General features: G+C 38.8%; 1 protein-coding gene across 1 annotated transcript in view; it reads right to left on the bottom strand.

Moving 5' to 3' along the window:
- MPDZ (multiple PDZ domain crumbs cell polarity complex component) overlaps positions 1-9,640 on the bottom strand; it is a 95,601-nt gene extending 85,961 nt beyond the window's left edge. The window contains exons 1-3 of the mRNA XM_058823981.1: positions 9,569-9,640; positions 1,638-1,708; positions 1,014-1,180 (exon numbers count right to left, since the gene is read on the bottom strand). Of these exons, the coding sequence (XP_058679964.1) occupies positions 1,014-1,180; positions 1,638-1,653 (183 nt within the window). The 5' untranslated portion in view covers positions 1,654-1,708; positions 9,569-9,640. The remainder of the gene's footprint in view (positions 1-1,013; positions 1,181-1,637; positions 1,709-9,568) is intronic.
- Between the last annotated feature and the right edge of the window lie 7,692 nt (positions 9,641-17,332).

Genomic DNA, 17,332 nt, shown 5'->3' with positions numbered 1-17,332 from the left:
CAGTGCAAACAAACCCTCAGGACAGCTTTTTTTTCCTGAGATTTTTTTAAATTACTCCAATGTCATTAAGTCTCTAAATATTAAACAGACAAAATTTGAAAACCATTGTGATGAATACAACATAGACACCACTCTAATTTACTTCTTGTCTGTGCAGTGCATTCTTCTGCCGCACAGCTGAAGTACTGTGAGGATTGTGAGGAATCTGTCTCATCATAGTCTGGTCAGAGACCAGATGAGGCTCCACCCTGATGATAAGGTCCATGCGCAGAGTCTGCTCCCTCCCACCAGCAATTCTGCATACCTGACAGAGCTGGCCATCTTGGAGGAGTCAACAGGAATGACAATTTGCAAAGCCAGATACATAGTTTAGTCCTAATTCAGTTACTGAACTACTTTTTATATTCTTCAAATTCTTATTCTGCTGACCAGAAAATTATAGCAACAAATAAAGTCAATCTAGCCAAGTTGCTGACCCTTTTTTCAAGCTCATTGAAAACATGCAGAAAATTAATACTTAATACCCTGAGCAAGCAAAAAGGAGGCAAAAGCTCTGGCTTCTCTTTGATCTTTTATTCCTATACAAAGTACAAAATAGATCTTAATTTCCTTCAGAAGTCAACCATTCTACAGCTTCCCTCTACATCCTTATTTTAGCAGGGTAAGACACAAAGGAGCAATAAAAGGCTCCTAGGAAACAAGTTCTAGACCTCATAGAAAACATGCTCCTTTTGAAGGTCAGAGAAAAAAAGCTTTATGTTACCCCCCCCACCCATATCACCATTTCCCTACCCTGCACATTTTAAGTAAGAAGGATACACAAAAAAAATCACATATACATAAAAATCACATACACAAAACATAGCTTCCCAAAAAGTCCATGTGGTATGTCCCCAAACCTTTGGATCAGATGTTTGGTTTAAGCTATTTCACTGTTCAAAAAGCAGAAACACAAACATATTTGCATTACCTTAGCAAGTTTCCCCTTGCACTTGCAGGACTACTTTTCCTACCTGATCTCTCAGTTGTTGAACAGAAGTCTGAAGGCTCAGAATTTGATTAAAAAGAGGACTCTGCAGCACTGATTTTAATAGGCTCAGTTTCTCCTCATTTGCAATGTCACCTCGATCCCGAAGTTTTGTCTGCAAGCGCTCCATGGCCTGGAGGGCCCGATGAGTATCTGTAGCAATAATCATTCCTAGTCAGCACCAGTTTCTAGACTGCATAAATCAGAAGCCAATGAAAATTGTATTTTTGTCCATCAAGAAGTGAGTTACAAAATGAAAGAGCCTTCATTGAAATCCAGTTACAGGAACTGTGGCTACAGTCCACTGCAAATAAATAGGGGCATAAATAGTCATAATAGAAAACATCTTTCTTTTCCATGCAAATTTTTAATTCAAGAAAAGATTACAACAATGAAATCCAGACAACAGGCTCAAATTCAAATACATTAAACATATGATTGTAGAAATTTTGTTTTCAAATACAAAAACCCAAACACAACAGCATTTCTAAGCACAGTATATTATTTTTTTTCAAAACCTCTCTCAGCAGTATACACCTATATCCCAAATCTATCACACACACTCAATGTGGCCACAAAAATATCGTGATACAAATTAAAAAAAAATTACCAATTGTTTCCAACATGTTCTCTGCTTCTCAGCTTCTATTTCAAAACTGGAAAAAGACTGTAAATACTTCCCTGAAAAATAACAGAAGAAAAAAAAGGTCACATTTATAGAAATACTAAGCTCTGAAGGGAAAGAAAAAAGGTTGACTTTTGAAAGCAATAAACTGCAAAATAACGATCCACAAAAAAACCATCTTCACAGATAATTAAAATAACCTCAAATTCAAACTCTGACTCACTTTGGTGTTCAAAATCTTCCTGAAAATTGCTTTAGGAATATACTTTGTAACTTATTTGCATTTCCATATCAAAGTAGCTGTCTGCCTACTGTTGCACAACATGTCCTGCACTGCTTTAATCAGACACTATGAATCATAGCTGCCACTGAAATTTTACAGTTTCATTGCTTTCCTTTTCAGTGATTCACAAAAGACATTCCCTGCGGGATCAGTTTTCAAGCTCTGTGTTGACAATTTCAGGCGCATGAGCCACAGCACACTTCTTACAGTCACCTTTGAAAGAAAAGTCATATAAACCACAAGGCTACAAGCTTGTAGGATTCTCACACTAGAGCCTCCACTATTAATATCTAATGCAATTGACACTCAGATGTGGATGATACCTGAGTTTTTATCAGTGTGGGTTTCCAGGAAGGAAATTCCACATTGGGAGGAAGAAATTCTGAAATTGCTTTGCTTATTCTTTTTTGCTGCTTTTTGGGGTTGTTTGGGGCTTTTTAAAAATGTACATCTGCAATTGCTCAGAAATTTGCAGTGAAAGAACATGTTTGATGGAGATGGATAGGTGAGAAGTGAGGAGCTCAAATATCATTGCAGGTGTATGAACTGTTGATTTTATCTTTCATAGTTTGTTTTCTTTATAGTAGGAAAAAACAGTACAGCATCCCCATTTGAATCTGGAGAACCTAAAAACATGCAGAACTGTGATCTCAAAGCACTCAAGAAAAGTAATTCTTTCTTGAGACATTGGATAAAAAGAGGAAAAGGAATGACATTGACAGATCACTAGATAAGACAGCCTAACAGGATCATTAGTTATAGAATCTGATCATTTTGTCAAGCCTATACTGTTTGCAGTTAGTGTGGAAAAAGCAAACCAAATGGATTTAAAATGGTTTCAAGTTCCATCGGTAGGACTTCCCTAGTTTCAATATGCCTGAAGCTTCCTAGTTCCAACCTTGCCATGGGCAGAGAACCTTCCACTAGATGTGGTTACTCAGAGCCCAGTCCAGCCCAGTAAAAGAATGGGGAGTACATAACCTCTCTGAAGACTGCATTTGAATTTGACAATACATCAATACAGAATCATTGATCATCCTTTTTAGGATTATTATTAAACCCCTTAACCTGACTTTGTCAAAGTAATGTTACTCCATGGTCCAAATTATGCTTTTAAATAAAAATAAGCCTTCATAATTTTTTTCTTACTTGGCAAGGAAAATCCCAAAATGTGATTACCAGATCTGAAAAACGACCCAAATATCTTGTTTTTTCACCTTGTCACTCTATAAAACAGGACAAAACAAAGTCTATTTTACACAGGAAGGGCTGGATGAGATTTAAATGTTATGAAGGAAGCTGACTTCCCCAAACCTTTATCACCCACAGCTTTTCTTTCTAGATTAAAAACTACTATCACTTATATTCATAGCCACTATTTAAAATCAGAGGTATTTATACCATGCTTGTAGATGTTTTCCTCAGTACCAATGCAAATCAAAGCAGTTCTTTCCTGTGTCACTGCTCCATTTCTTTCTCAATACCTACCCTTGGGGCTGTGTAGGGGATGGAACCAGAGAGCTGTCCAAAAAATCAGAAATTTAGTATTTTTTCAGTTATTTTATTTATCACAGCACTATATGCACAAGCATATGACATGTTCAACAGATGAAACTACTCAGGAAAAAATAGAAAGCTACTGTTCTGCTTTAGCTTTGCAGAACCTCAAGAAGAGATGCAGTTGTAAAATGTCTCTACCTTTTGGGGTAGCTGGATATTGTTTTATTTTATGACTCAATTTGACTAAAATTTCATTCTTCTTGTGCTGAGAAATGTAAATTTTACAAGTGACAGTACCCACAATCATCTTTGTGTTGATGTAATTCTGAAGATATGAACTCTAACAACTTATAGCAGAGGATTCTACAAGCAGACACAAGTCCTAAACATATCTATAGGTTGAGATTATGCCATGTAATTTGCAATGAAAAGAAGTCCTTAGCTCTGCTAAGACACTCATTACTTACTTTCTATTTATCTCATGCTTTAGAGAGGAGTGAATACTGCTCTAGTGCCATGCTAGTATCAGCAAATCTATTTTGAACTCTCCATTTATTCACTTTATTTGGGTTTCTATTAGTAGGAAATCCCTTCCCAGCTGGCCAGCTCAATGCTTTTGTTGAAGTCAGCAATAAGCATGAGAAAGACCAAAACTGTCATCAGAATGTTTTCCCCCAGACACCTCCTCTGAGGCAGATGCAATGCACTGAGGCACTCATGTTTGCCTCTACAGTGTTGCAGGCCAAGCTGACCCCTGTTTGCTCCACCTGCACTCTGAAAGGACAAATGGACACATGACTGCTCCTGCTGTGCCACATCAATGCTAACAAGTGGGATCTGCCAGCACCAGCTTAATGGCACATTAACATAGTGAAGTATTGGAGAAGCAACCACACATCTCTCCAAAATACACTGCAGAGACATATCCATAAACACCACCACCCACTACAGGACACACTGGCCCTTAAACCAGCTTGCTTCTAAGTAGCAACAATGTGCTAGTGAGAAGTAGAGTGGAATGCATGATCACTTGTTGAAAGGCCTAATTCTATTATACTGAATATTTTTATAATGGTATTGTAGATTTCTAGATGGGGAGTTTAGTTCTAGTGGGGAGTTTAGTTCTGATTGTAGATTTCTAGATGGGGAGTTTGTAGATTTCTAATGGGGAGTTTAGTTCTGATTTCCTCATTTTGCAATCTCCTGGCAGTCTGTATCACAGGAACCTGAAGCCAAAACCAACCCTTCTATACAGGATACAACAATCTTCACACCTCAAAGAGCTTAGTAGCTTAGCTCAAAGTAGATTTAACTATTTTTGTATTTCAGTGCTGAAGTTCATTAATCTTCACAGTAATAAGAACACAGGCTGTCTGAGTCAAGACTTTATAGGCAAATAGGCAAATCGAAGAAAGACAGTTAAACAAATAGCAAGTTAAATCTATGTTCAAGTTCAAAACACACAGGTAGCTGAAAGCTGTGATGTAAACAAAAAACAAACAGCCAAACAAACAAAAAAGAAAAAAAAAAAAGGAAAAAATCAAATCTCATCATCTTCTCTCACTTTCCTAATGTTCTTTTAGAACATTAGAATAGAAAACACAAGGAATTTTAGACAGGTATAAGGTGACAAACACACCATATTCACTCTAAGAACAAACCAAAGTTAAAGATGATCCCTTTTACGTTTGCACTTTTGAAATTTGATTCTTCCAACGCTAACGAACAAAAATGGGGGTTTTTGCCACTCTTCATGCTACCCTTCTTTGATAACATTGGTTGCCACAAAACAGCTGGCATGTTGCAACTCTGGTTTCTATCTGTCCACTTCTGAAACACTAAAATGCACAGGTGGCAGAATTTTTTTTAACTTCTGAAATTTATTTGATCACCTCCTTTCCACTACAATTGCAGAATGCATTTAGCTAAACAGACAAAAGATTTGTGAAAATAGTAAGGCGACGCATTTCCATTGATCATTCTTTCACATCTATCACTTTGTTTCTACAAGGAAACCTACTCTGTTTCATTGACGGATACTCCATCTACTGCTTCACAAAGCCATTTTAGATAATACCTTGGAAACTAATGGTCATAGCATGGATTAGGAAGCATGCAATGCCAAAGATAGAAAACATAGTAATAGGCTTTGCCCCATAGCTCCTGCATTACTTGAAATACTCTGAGCATACAGAAGAAATGCCTATCTTAAGAGCGATCTCTAGGCCCAAACTCTGGCTTGGAGTTGCATGAGATTAAAATTAAATCTATTTCAATTAAGCAGCAAGGTAACCACAACATGCATTTTATAGCTGCTAAAGAGAGTATTTCGGAACTTCTAATCCAACACTTTGGCCTGTGTTTGTGTGGGCTAGAGATATCCTTTAGTACATGATTTTTATCCCATGCCATCTTCCTCCCCAGTTTTCTGGCTATCACTCAAACAGGCATATCATGTTAGCACCCGTGCAGTGCAGGAACAGCAACCAAACCACACAGGAAGTGGAAGATGCTCATTACTGCTTAACTTTCTGCCTTGCCTGCAGATTCTAAGAGCTCTTCATTTTTCCCACTTACCTCCTTAAAGATGGCTACTAACCCCAGGAGGAAAACTGAGGTGGATCCCCAGACACTGAGCAGTCTTGTGAAAATTAAGGCAGTGGAAACTATTCACAGTTAATTCAAAGATCTCATGCTTTTCTGTTTTTTTTTTTTTCTAGCTACTTTTCTATCAATGCAATTTTGCTGTTACATACAGTACTTTTTTAAGCACACAAAGGGTGTGAAAATAAATACAAGACAGCAATGACCAACAGGGAAAAAGAGAACAAAAAGAAAAAACAAAATTAACGTGCACTGTTCCACAAGGAACAAAGCAGATTTCCATCAACTACCTGGAATGTAACAAGCAAACAAGAGATGCTTGACATCTACATTTGATAGCTATGCTGATGAAAATTGTTCTGAAACATTCAAAGCAGAAATAAAAAGGCAGTATTGCACAGCCTATATTAAGACTCTAAGCACTTTGAAAAAACATTACTAGCCTCTTTGAATTTAGGAAAATGCCGAATGCATCAAAAATACATATAGAGGTAGTGGTTCTGTATGTTGAAGAAAAGTTCTGTGAGAGAGCTGATGAACAACACCATATACTTTGAATTAATTACGAAAACAGAATTTTGAACATTCAACTACTTTTAATCTTCTGTATGCATCACTCTAATGTATTAAAGAAACTTAAAATCCTTTTCCATGAACCGGCAATCTGTTCCCTGTGTATAATTAATAATTTTCTGTAACATGTAAGAAGCCCTACATCAGCATAAGATATAATATCCATGGTAACTGACATGCTAATAATTGCAACCGGGAAATGCAACTAAACTATCCATAATGATTGCACCTACTGATAAATGTGTGTGATATAGTGTATTTAAAACTGATTTGCAAAGAGCATTTAAAAAATAACAGCATAGAAGGTAGGGTGTTTCTGGTGGGGTCTGTTGGGGATTTTTTTGTTAATGAAACAAATGGCTCATCTTTTTAAAAAAAAAATTTCAGTAAATATCTTAAATTTAGATCAACTGGCATCCTTTCACATTAGCTTCAGGAAGTGAAAAGCAACTTTTAGCATATACAGAATATAGGGGACGCCAGTGAATATACTGAATTGATGAAATACAGGCATGGTTAATATTGGCTCCTCATGTTTTCAAGCATAGGCAAATGATAACCATATTCATTAAATTCAATTAAACCTGATGAAGCACAGATTTTACAACAGTTGCACCTCAACGTATATTGGATTTTCACAGAGGTGACACGGCATACATAAATGAATAAACACAAAGCCTCTCTGAACAGCTTCTAGTAAGCATCAACAAAGAGTCATCATTTTCCCTACAAACTGAAAACAGAAATTTCTCTTTGTGTATTGTGACAATAACAAGTGACTTATACATTAAATCATAACCCTGTTTAACAAGACCACTGTGCGAGGGGTTTCAGATATAAGGACAGGGTCTGAAAAGCCTACAAAAGAAATATGTTATTATTGCCAAGACAAAAATAGCATATTTTCCTATTGACTTGTCAGGAACACCAGCAGTGAAAGAAGACTGTCCTTATCAACGATAATATAGTATCCTCCCAGCATGGCATTATACTAACCAAAACTGCTTAACCAGGACGCTCAAATATAAAGCCAATTAGAAAGTGTACTGGATGCACTTCACAAAATTTTAATTTTTTTTTTGTGTTGGAAACATGGAGCAGAGATTTAAAAGGTCTTTACAATAGTTCTCAATATGCTGAATTAAGTGCTACTTGTTAAAACAAAACCATCTACAGCTATCTGCATGACTGAGAAGATCTAAGGCATTCTTGCCTGGAGAATTCACAGACCAAGGCCCCACCAGGGCCAGGCGGAATGAAAAGATCCATTAGTATCTACGTAGTGCAGCTCTCTTTCCGTAGTGCTGACAGCTGTCTAACTTTCCTAGTGCACTTCCACATGAAGGGGGGAGAATGTATCCAGTTCCTAGTGAAAGCCTCTTCAAAGCACTAAGGAAATCATTAGAAACACCACAGCTAATCAGTAAATGTTACATGCATGTTATTGTTAACAAGATAGGAGACATAAAAATCGGCAACTAAAAATTGATAAAATTTTTTTTCTAAATTATGTTCTCTGTCTAATAATGCTGCTTGTTAAAGTGGGTATGTCCTTAGTTATTTTCCACTTGCATTCTTTTCTTCTAGTGTTACAATTACTTTCAATTTCCACAGAAGCATCAAGTAACACTCCCAAAAAGTATTTTACCACTTTCCCCTTTTCCAGTTTATTCCTCCCTACCAAGGAGTTGCTGTTTCCTTGGGAAACGCAGAAGTGATACGGAAACCACAGGGCATCACACAATACAAGTTCCGCAACTGCAGAATTCAGACCCTTCCTCTTTATCTCAGTAAATCTCTGCTTTCCTACTGCGACAGACTCCCAACACCCTTTCAGGGACCAAAGCCAGTAAGGACGTTTCCTATCCCACAGTTTTAATTAAAAAAAAATCTTCTACACTTATTAGGACACAAAAGTATAGCTGGACGATGCAGTGTTTATAAAACGAAAAGGAAAATCAAGAAAAAGGAAAAAAAATTATAACCAACGTTTTTCTGCCAAACGGCAAATCAAACCTCTTAAATGCTGTACACGGAGTTCAAAAGGTCGGCTTTGTGAGTTTTTCTTTTTCTTTCTTTCCTCCTAATACTCTTTCCAGTAACACAGGGAGGTGCTGGCAGCAAGGGGGAACAGGAAAAACGAACCATCCCTTTCCTTTGCGCACCCAGACTCATCCAAGAGCACATCTCCGTTTCCACCCAGCCAAAGCTGTTACCGGGGAGCTGCTGGCGGGGTCCGACCTGCGGGCAGCGCCGACACCCGCACGGCAACAGGTCCCGAAGAACCGCGGCCACCGCCCCGCCTGGAGCCCGAGGACACGGCCAGCGTCGCCGGGGCCTCCGGTCCGGCTCTGGCTGCGAGCGAGAGCCAACGCCGCCGCCCACAAGTGCCGGCCGCGGGCCGCGGCCGCTAGCAAGGTCGGTGGCAGCGGGGGCAGATGAGGAGACTGCCTCCCGTCATGAAATGCCCGCGGGGGATAAATAAAGAATGCGTGAATGGGCAGCAGGGCTCCCTGCAGATGTCAGGGGAGGTTCGGCTTTTGTTTACGTGAGGACGACGCCCCGCCAGGCCGCCAGAGCCCGCGAACCGCCCGCCCGCCGCAAGCCAGAGCCCCGGCCCAGCCCGGCCCCCACAGCCGCTCCCGCCGCCCGCGGTCGGCTGAGGCGGAGGAAGAGGGGATGTGCCGGGACACAGCAACAGGCTCAGCTCCCCGGCCCGCGGCTCCACGGCCTCTCTCCTCCTCCAGCCCCCCCCCCCCCCCCGCCCCCCCCGGCAAAACCCTTCGGATCAAATGAACAATAATAAAACTTCGAGAGGCAAACGCGTTTTAAATGGTAGCTCGAACTCCAGCGACGCGGCGGACCCTCCCCGCCCTTCCCGGCCCGCATCCCCGCGGGACGACTCGGGCGGACTCGCCCCGCTCCGCGCCGCCCGGCCCAGCAGTACCCTGCTTACCCCAGCGGCTCGGTGGGCCCCGCCGCCCGGCCCGGCTTTCCGCCCTCCCCGCCCCCGAGTAGCGGCGCCGAGCGAGCCTCGCCGCGGGGGCAGCGCGCTCGGGCACGCCCCGGCGGCCTGAAACCTAATCCGGCGGCCCCCGCCCGCGGGTCTCACCGGGGCGGGCTGGGCGGCCGCCCGCAGCGACGGCGGGCGGGGGTATCCGGGGGATAGCGGGGCACGGTCGGGGTGCCCGGTCCCGTCCCTGCCGGCCTGTAGTCTCGCGGCCCTTCCCGCCGAGTGTGTCTCCCCGCGGCTGCCGGAGCGCACGCCGTGCCGGGATGACACCGAGAGGCCGGGCTGGTCCGGCTTAGCTCTCCGGTTCGCCTGCGAAGTGAAGGCGGCGGCAGGCTGGCCCCTGCCTCTCTCCAGCGGTGCGGTGCCGCCTGCGGCCGGGCCTGGCCCCGCTTGCTGCCAGCCCAGCCACCGCCGTACCCCTTCTGGTGCAACAAGATGAGCCTGGCCTGGAACGGAGGAAAATGGGAAATGTTTGGAAATGTTTAAAAAAACAAAACAACCAAGATCACCAAGCAACACATGATGAAGTTAGACAAAATGATTTAAAAAGTCTTAGAATTTATAAAGGGATGACTTTTCCCTCAATGCAGCAGCTGGTTATTGTGTTAACTAGAAGTAAGGAAGATGCTATGTGTTTCACATATATATGTCTAAGACTGAAGGACATAATGCAGAGATGTTTGCAGCAACCACAAAATACCCAAAAACATAAGGTCAGCTAAAGCTGGTATTATTTTGGTATTTGTTGACATTGCTTCTACTAATATTACCATGGTCATGGTTTCCCCTATTCCTTTACATAAGACTATTTTTTGGTGTCAATGCTCTCAGGCAGCTCAACTGAGGTAAAGCCCCTGCAGATGGACCACGTCTGCTCCACTGGGTGTGTTGGCTGCTCCTCTGCCTCTGCAGAGGCTCCATGAGCATTTTATCTGCTTCTTGCCTTCTGTCGTGGCTTGGTTCTTTTTCCAAACAGAGGTTAACCTTAAGTGTCATCATAAGTTCCAGTAGTTTGTGGCTGAGGGGTGGTGGTGGTGTTTGGTTGATGGGCTTCTTTGAGTGTTTGGTGGTTTGGGTTTATTTGGTTTTTTTTTTTTTTTTTTTGCTCATACAAAAATTTTAAAGAAACCTAATGTTATGAAGCTAGAATGGAGTACTGCCCTATCTATTTTCAATAGTATCAATAAATGCAATCCCAGTACCAACACTTTCTTATGCAGACCACTTTACATGTTAACTTTAAGAAACACAGGTCTTTGTACATTGTATGCTTTGGTTGTTTTTATTTTTATTATTTTATTTGGAAAACTAAATTATGAAAAAAGATTGTATCACTAAGGAATATTTCTCTTGCTTGCTCTTATTACAGCCGGTGGATTGAAAAATCCAAATATTAACTGCCTTTTCCTCTGCTGAATACTCAAATATACATATTTATATTATGTTATACATACTTATGTTATACATATTTATATTACATAATATATATTTTTAACAATAATTCTTCCACTTTTTAACTAAGAAAAGTAATTTTCAAGATTTTATTCACAGGTTCCATTGTTCAGTCTGGCATGTGCTAAAAGCATATTGCTTTTTTAATCAAACACAGAGGCTCTGCTATAGCTAGGACATTGAATGCTCTATAACTGTCCCACCAACTTTGTGTGTTACATGAGCCTTTCTTAAATCCAGCATAAAATTTAAAACATAAGTTACACTTTGTTTCCATGTATCATTGTTCAATGAATAAGCCACAGTTGATTAGATAAGTACAAGATGAGAATGTTATTGTTATTTTTCCTGTTGCTCAGGATTTAACTATGGGATATGACTAAAACAAAATGCAGTGATTCTATTAAGTTTATTTGGACAAAAAAATGGTCAAAAGTGCAGCAGTACTCATGATGTACAGCAGCACCACTTGTGTAATAATTCTTCCCAGTGCAATTTGGCTTTGTATGGGATATGCCTTTCAGAAAGATTTTAACATACAGACTGCTTTTCTAAAGTAGACATACATTTTAAATTCTATTCAGATTTTGTCAAATCCTTGGAGTATATATTAAGTAGATGATAGTGAAGTTCAAAGTGTTGTGCTCCATTAGGCCTTGCCTGTATTAAAAATATTTGCATGAGTATATTTATGCCAACATAGCTGTACAGAGAAACTGAGCCCTTTCAGTAAACATACAACTGTGCATACAATAAACATGAAACTGTAATGGCAATTGGCATCACAGTAATCTAATGCCCTCTTGCACACAGTAGCTGATGACACTGATGAAGAGCCATGCAGGCACAGTTCTAGCAAATAGCAAAGTAAATTCTTAGGGTTCAGAGTACACAACTGGTCTCATGGATATATTTGGTACTAGCTTTAGAAAGTTAATTTGAAAGACATCCACCATTCATATTTAATTATTTCTTCCTTTTGTTATAAAATAGGACCGCTCCAGCTCCCCCTAGAAAAAGAGGGTCACAACGTATCAATGATTTTGTTAGTGTGGGTTACATCAGGTACAATGACACACAATGTTTTAAGTTATGTCAACGCTTTTTTACTGTAAGGAGTGTGGCCATTAGTGTTCTATAATCTTGTGGGATCCTTCAAATGCGAGAAAAGAGAATCTACTTTGTATTTCAAGGCTAAATGTTTTAACAAGCTACAAATAGTTGATGTGTCTACACATGGTTTTCAAGTGATTGTAAATAAAAATTGCAAGCAATTTTTTATATCATAAGCCTTCCTCAAAAGATTAGTATGACTACAAAAATATTCTGTCAGAAAGAACTTAAGGAGAAGATGACGGGGATCTAAGAAACCCTCATTTTATGTTCTCTAATATTAACATTCTGATATATTTCATTTCTCAGGTCAATTTGTAATATAGTCATGGTCAAATCAATATTGGATGAGATGCCTGCCTTGCTGATTTACTTAAATACATAAAATATTAATATTAATGGTTTACTGCTTAGATTTTTTGGAAAACATGAAGGAGAAGTAAACTGAGAAAAGAAGTCTTTACAGATATAACAGGGTCACCAGAAACAAGGCTATGTGTCCATTAAATCATTCATTAGGCTGCTGTTGGGGATGCAGCCTTTTAAAATAGTAATGGGAACAGGATCTAGCCAATGAAATAAGAGTCTGATTCTGCTCTGAGTCACAAGTACTAACTTCACTTTGAGAAGATTTTGCCTATAAAACACATTTGGTTACATTTATGACACAGAACTATTTATTCCCTAAAAAAAAAAAGTGTTCATAACAATAATTGTTTAGTTTCATCACTGTGTGTATCATATTTGGTATGGGCATTGTTATTGCATGCTCCACTGCAGAATGGGTAGAATAAATATTTTAGGGACCTAGAAGTACCCTGAGAGGAAGGACTCAGGAATATTTATAATTTTTTTATCTATGCTTGAAGTATTCCATCCCTGAACTTAGAAATGAACCTGAAAAGGGACCAATAAACACTTTTCATAAGTACTACCTTGATTAAAAATTGTATGTACTTCTCTTTTATAGCCTTACTCTTCAATATTACAGGATAATTTTCTTAATGTATATTCATATGTATATATGCATAGACACAATATCATACTTTTCATTACAGCATTTGCTTAAATTTCAAGTTAAAAAACACTAATTACCATTTTTATTTTTAGAGAATGGTAATAATTTATTATAGATCAAATTTTATTCCTGGCTCTATAAAGCAAGAGTAATCCATTGCATTAAGTGGAGTTAAGCTGTAAAGAAAACCAATCTGAGATCAAAGGTAACTATGATCCTAACTGTTATAGCTGCTAATCTAAATATATTAAGTATGTGGTTATGCATTTTGTCTTTATTCAAACAAGGATGGATCACCATCTTTTTTCATGGAGCTCTTAAGAGTAGAATAAGTCATACTAGCAGAAGCATTCAGTATTACATATAACACTCTTCTTCATTTCAACATAGAAGTTACACTTCAAAAGTCAGATGGTGTAACTACACAGTTGCTTCGGTTACTGGAGGTAGCACCATGTATGTTGTTATACAGAGCTAAAATTGGAAACTTTCTCATAACTTCTGTTTGAAATTTACAGGTTTTGGATTATTATGCTGCAAGTAGCAAATATTAGTTTCACTTACAGAAGCATGCATGTTGGCAAGAATGGTGCATAGATTTACATTTTAAAGTTTCTTTGGGAAATGGTCTTCCCTGCGGACATACTTCGTAGCTGTTATTATTGGTATTGGAGGTTACACATACAAATAGAAGGGGAAGTATGCTCTGTAAGGTAAAACAGAGTAAAAAAATCATAGAAGGTACATTAATTATTTATAACTACAAAACAAAATACTTGCAATTATGACAAATTAAAAAGGGATTTATTTACACACAAACAGGATTGTTTAATGCCACAGGCCTTCCCCATAGAGGAGAAGTGAAGCCAAATAAGTGACAAAGCATATTGACCTTATCATAATTCTTCAGACACATAATACCTACAGGAGAGTCTGGTTTTGTCAGATTATGGTGGTTTTGGTTTTTTTTAAATGTTTTTTTTTTTAAATGTATTTTGCTAGAGATTGCCACATATTTGACAGACCCAACTCTCAGACAATCTAATTTTAAAAGCTTTCCTCAGAAGTCTTTCAAGACATGTTGTCCAGAGCAACATGTGCTCTGGTATACTTGTAAATGCAACAGTTGTTCCAATATTTGAAAAGATAGGGCAATATCTTATTAGCAATTCTTGTGTTAGCAATATTGGGAGGTCCTGCATGACATATTCTTTAGAGTTAAAAAAATTAGAATGGAAGGAACCTGACATGTCTAGTTCAGGAGTTTATAGACAGATGAATTGGTAAAACTAAAGTAAAGCACAGCAATACGTACAGAATGATTTGTTGTATGGCTCTGCTGTTTATCATTGTCCAAATAGTATTTAGCACTGTATGCACTATTTAACCAATCAAAGTATCTGGTATCTTGCCCTGTTCAGTGTACGATGCAGATTGCATTCAAGTCTCTGCTTCTGATCCAAATGTGAAATTGAAGAAACGTTTTGCTTTCAATGATGTTCAGAGTTGAAATCTTAAGAAAAAGTACATCTCTGAATTTGCAGTCTTAGGTCTTTTGTTCCCAGAAAGATTCATGATATTACCCATTTTGGATAAATAGTTCTCTACTTACTGGACCATGTCTTAGGTTGAAAGATTTAGCTGGGTTGTACATTTGCCATCTGTTAGAAGTGAGGCGGTTATTTTCTGTTCATTAGGCAGTTTTCTTTATCTCTTCCACCAACAATCCTACCTCCAAGAAATATCTTCTGTTAATGGGCCATTGAGTCTCACTGCACGACTGATAAAATCGTATCATCCCTCTGTGAGATACTCCACCCAGGGGGAGGAGCCAAGCATTCCTACCTGGATAGAACCTCATATTTAGAGCAGTCTTTTCCCACTAGATTTGTAGAGGAACAGCTGTCTTCTCCACTAGATTTCCAGAAGAAAACCAGGCCCATCTACACCACCACCAGAACTGCAAAAGAAAACTACAGCCTTCTACAAAATCACTGCTTCAACAAAACCACATCTATCACTCCAAAAAGATTACTACCACCATTTAATCAAAACTTGACCATTTAATCAAACCTATCAACCACCATTTTATCAAAACCTATCAACACCCTGACCAACAGGGTGTCAGGCCATATTCAGACTCTGTCTGTAGTTTGTTTTCTTTTTTTTTTTTTTGTGTATTATTACATTTGTATTTTTAATTTTCCTAGTAAAGCACTGTTATTCCTATTCCCATATCTTTTCCTAAGAGCCCCTTAATTTAAAAATAATAATAATTCAGAGGGAAGGGGTTTAAATTTTCCATTTCAAGGAAGACTTCTGCCTTTCTTAGCAGACAAAGTGTCTGCTTTTCAAACCAAAGTGGTCTTTTCAAACCAAAGTGGTATCAATGTGGTATCACTACACTGTCCCAGTAATGGACTAGTATTGGAGCTGTAGTCTGTTTGAGAAAGCAATAAAGTTTTACAGTTAGCTTCGCCAAGTCATTGTCTGTACAGAGAGACCAAGCAAACAACCTTGCTCCATTGCTTTTCTGGAGGACCTGATTCCACATGGCTCTGCATGGTTTTAGTTTTAATTTACATGTAGAGAAGAGGCAGAAATGTACATCTGTGTCCTTTCATCTTGTTTATGGAATAGGTGAGCTTTGGGTCAGAGGTAAAGCAATTAGTATTTACCACTATTATTAACTGCCATTCATACCATTACATAGTTGCATTGAAAATGTAATTACTACAGTCTACGAATTACCAGAATTAAACAAACACCAGTGTTTTGGTGTTTTGGACTCTAAGTACAGAGAGTCCAGAATCTAAACATGCAAAGAATATACCCATCTGCCTGTGAACTTGAAAACTAAATATTGCTCATCAGCCAAGTCATTTATGGATGGCAGATGACATGTCAAAGGAAAGCCACTCTGCTTTTTTGAAGAACTTCCCAGGAAAAAGGCTTTATTAGCTATTATACCTGTGCTTCTATATCAAAACTATTTTGTCTAGTAAGATTAGCACCTGTAAAAAGAAGAAGAGTGGGGAGAACCTTTATGTTATTGAGGATATCTCCTATTCAGCTGGATGGATGTAAGGAGGAAACTTCTGATGCAATGTGCTACAGACTATGGGCTGAGATATAAGTAAGCATGTCTGTAACTGGCCAAAGCTTTTGGAGTTTCAGTAAGGTTGACTGATATAAATTCCTTACAGTTTGCTTCGATACATTGAAGGTCTTTCCTTCCTCTGTGCGTACTCAAGTGCTGCAAAGGAGTTCATCATTCCTACAAGCCACCAGAAAGTACTAAGAACACTATGAAAAAACACAGAGAGAAAAGAGCTTTCAGCAGACCAGAAGATGTAAAAAAGGTTGGTGTTTCTGGAATAAGCTTATTAATACAAATATCTGACAAATGGAAATTTCATTTTGGTTGTTCTTAAATAGGAATTTAACACTAAGTGAAAATCATTCTAGCAAATGAAACAAATTTAGATTTAGTCCAACTGCAACATTAAAAAGCTCTGTTAGAGAAGGAAACTATTTCAGTAAATGCCTTTTTTCTGTTAAAATACGCTTTGGTTTAGGTCAGCTGCTTCTCTTACAGATAAAGGTTCCTTCTCGTAGTGATATTGTCATAAGGAGGTCTTGAAAACTTTGAAATTCAATGAGCAAATTTGCCCTCATCTGATCATTAAGTGCCAGAAACTGGCAATATAAGTAAAAATAAGAATCAATACTCCATCCAAGCCACCCAATGCCTTATTTTCAGGAGTTAATCAGTTACCTATCAGTACTCAAAACCTTGTATGCAAAATATAGTTTGTTTTCTAACTAGATGGTGTAGCTGTTCTTATTGGCTAGGTATCGCTTTTTTGTTGTTTTCTCTAGCCTTTGAAGTATTCATACAATGTGCAGAGCACAGGGTGAGATCTCAAGGCTATAATGACTTCCTTCACTTTTATAATATGAGACAACATTTGCCTACATCCAGTCAGAATCTCAAAATGTGTTATGCAAAGACTGGCTCAGATAAGCTGCAATTTGTTTTTTTCATTTTATGGTTGTCCTTTAATTTTTGTTGCCAAGGGGACAAGCCAAGAGGAAATGGATTAAACAACTGCAAAGTGATG

This window comes from Ammospiza caudacuta, chromosome Z, assembly GCF_027887145.1.
Source record: "Ammospiza caudacuta isolate bAmmCau1 chromosome Z, bAmmCau1.pri, whole genome shotgun sequence".
NCBI classification, from domain to species: Eukaryota; Metazoa; Chordata; class Aves; order Passeriformes; family Passerellidae; genus Ammospiza; species Ammospiza caudacuta.
This window is presented reverse-complemented; position numbering and strand designations above follow the sequence as displayed.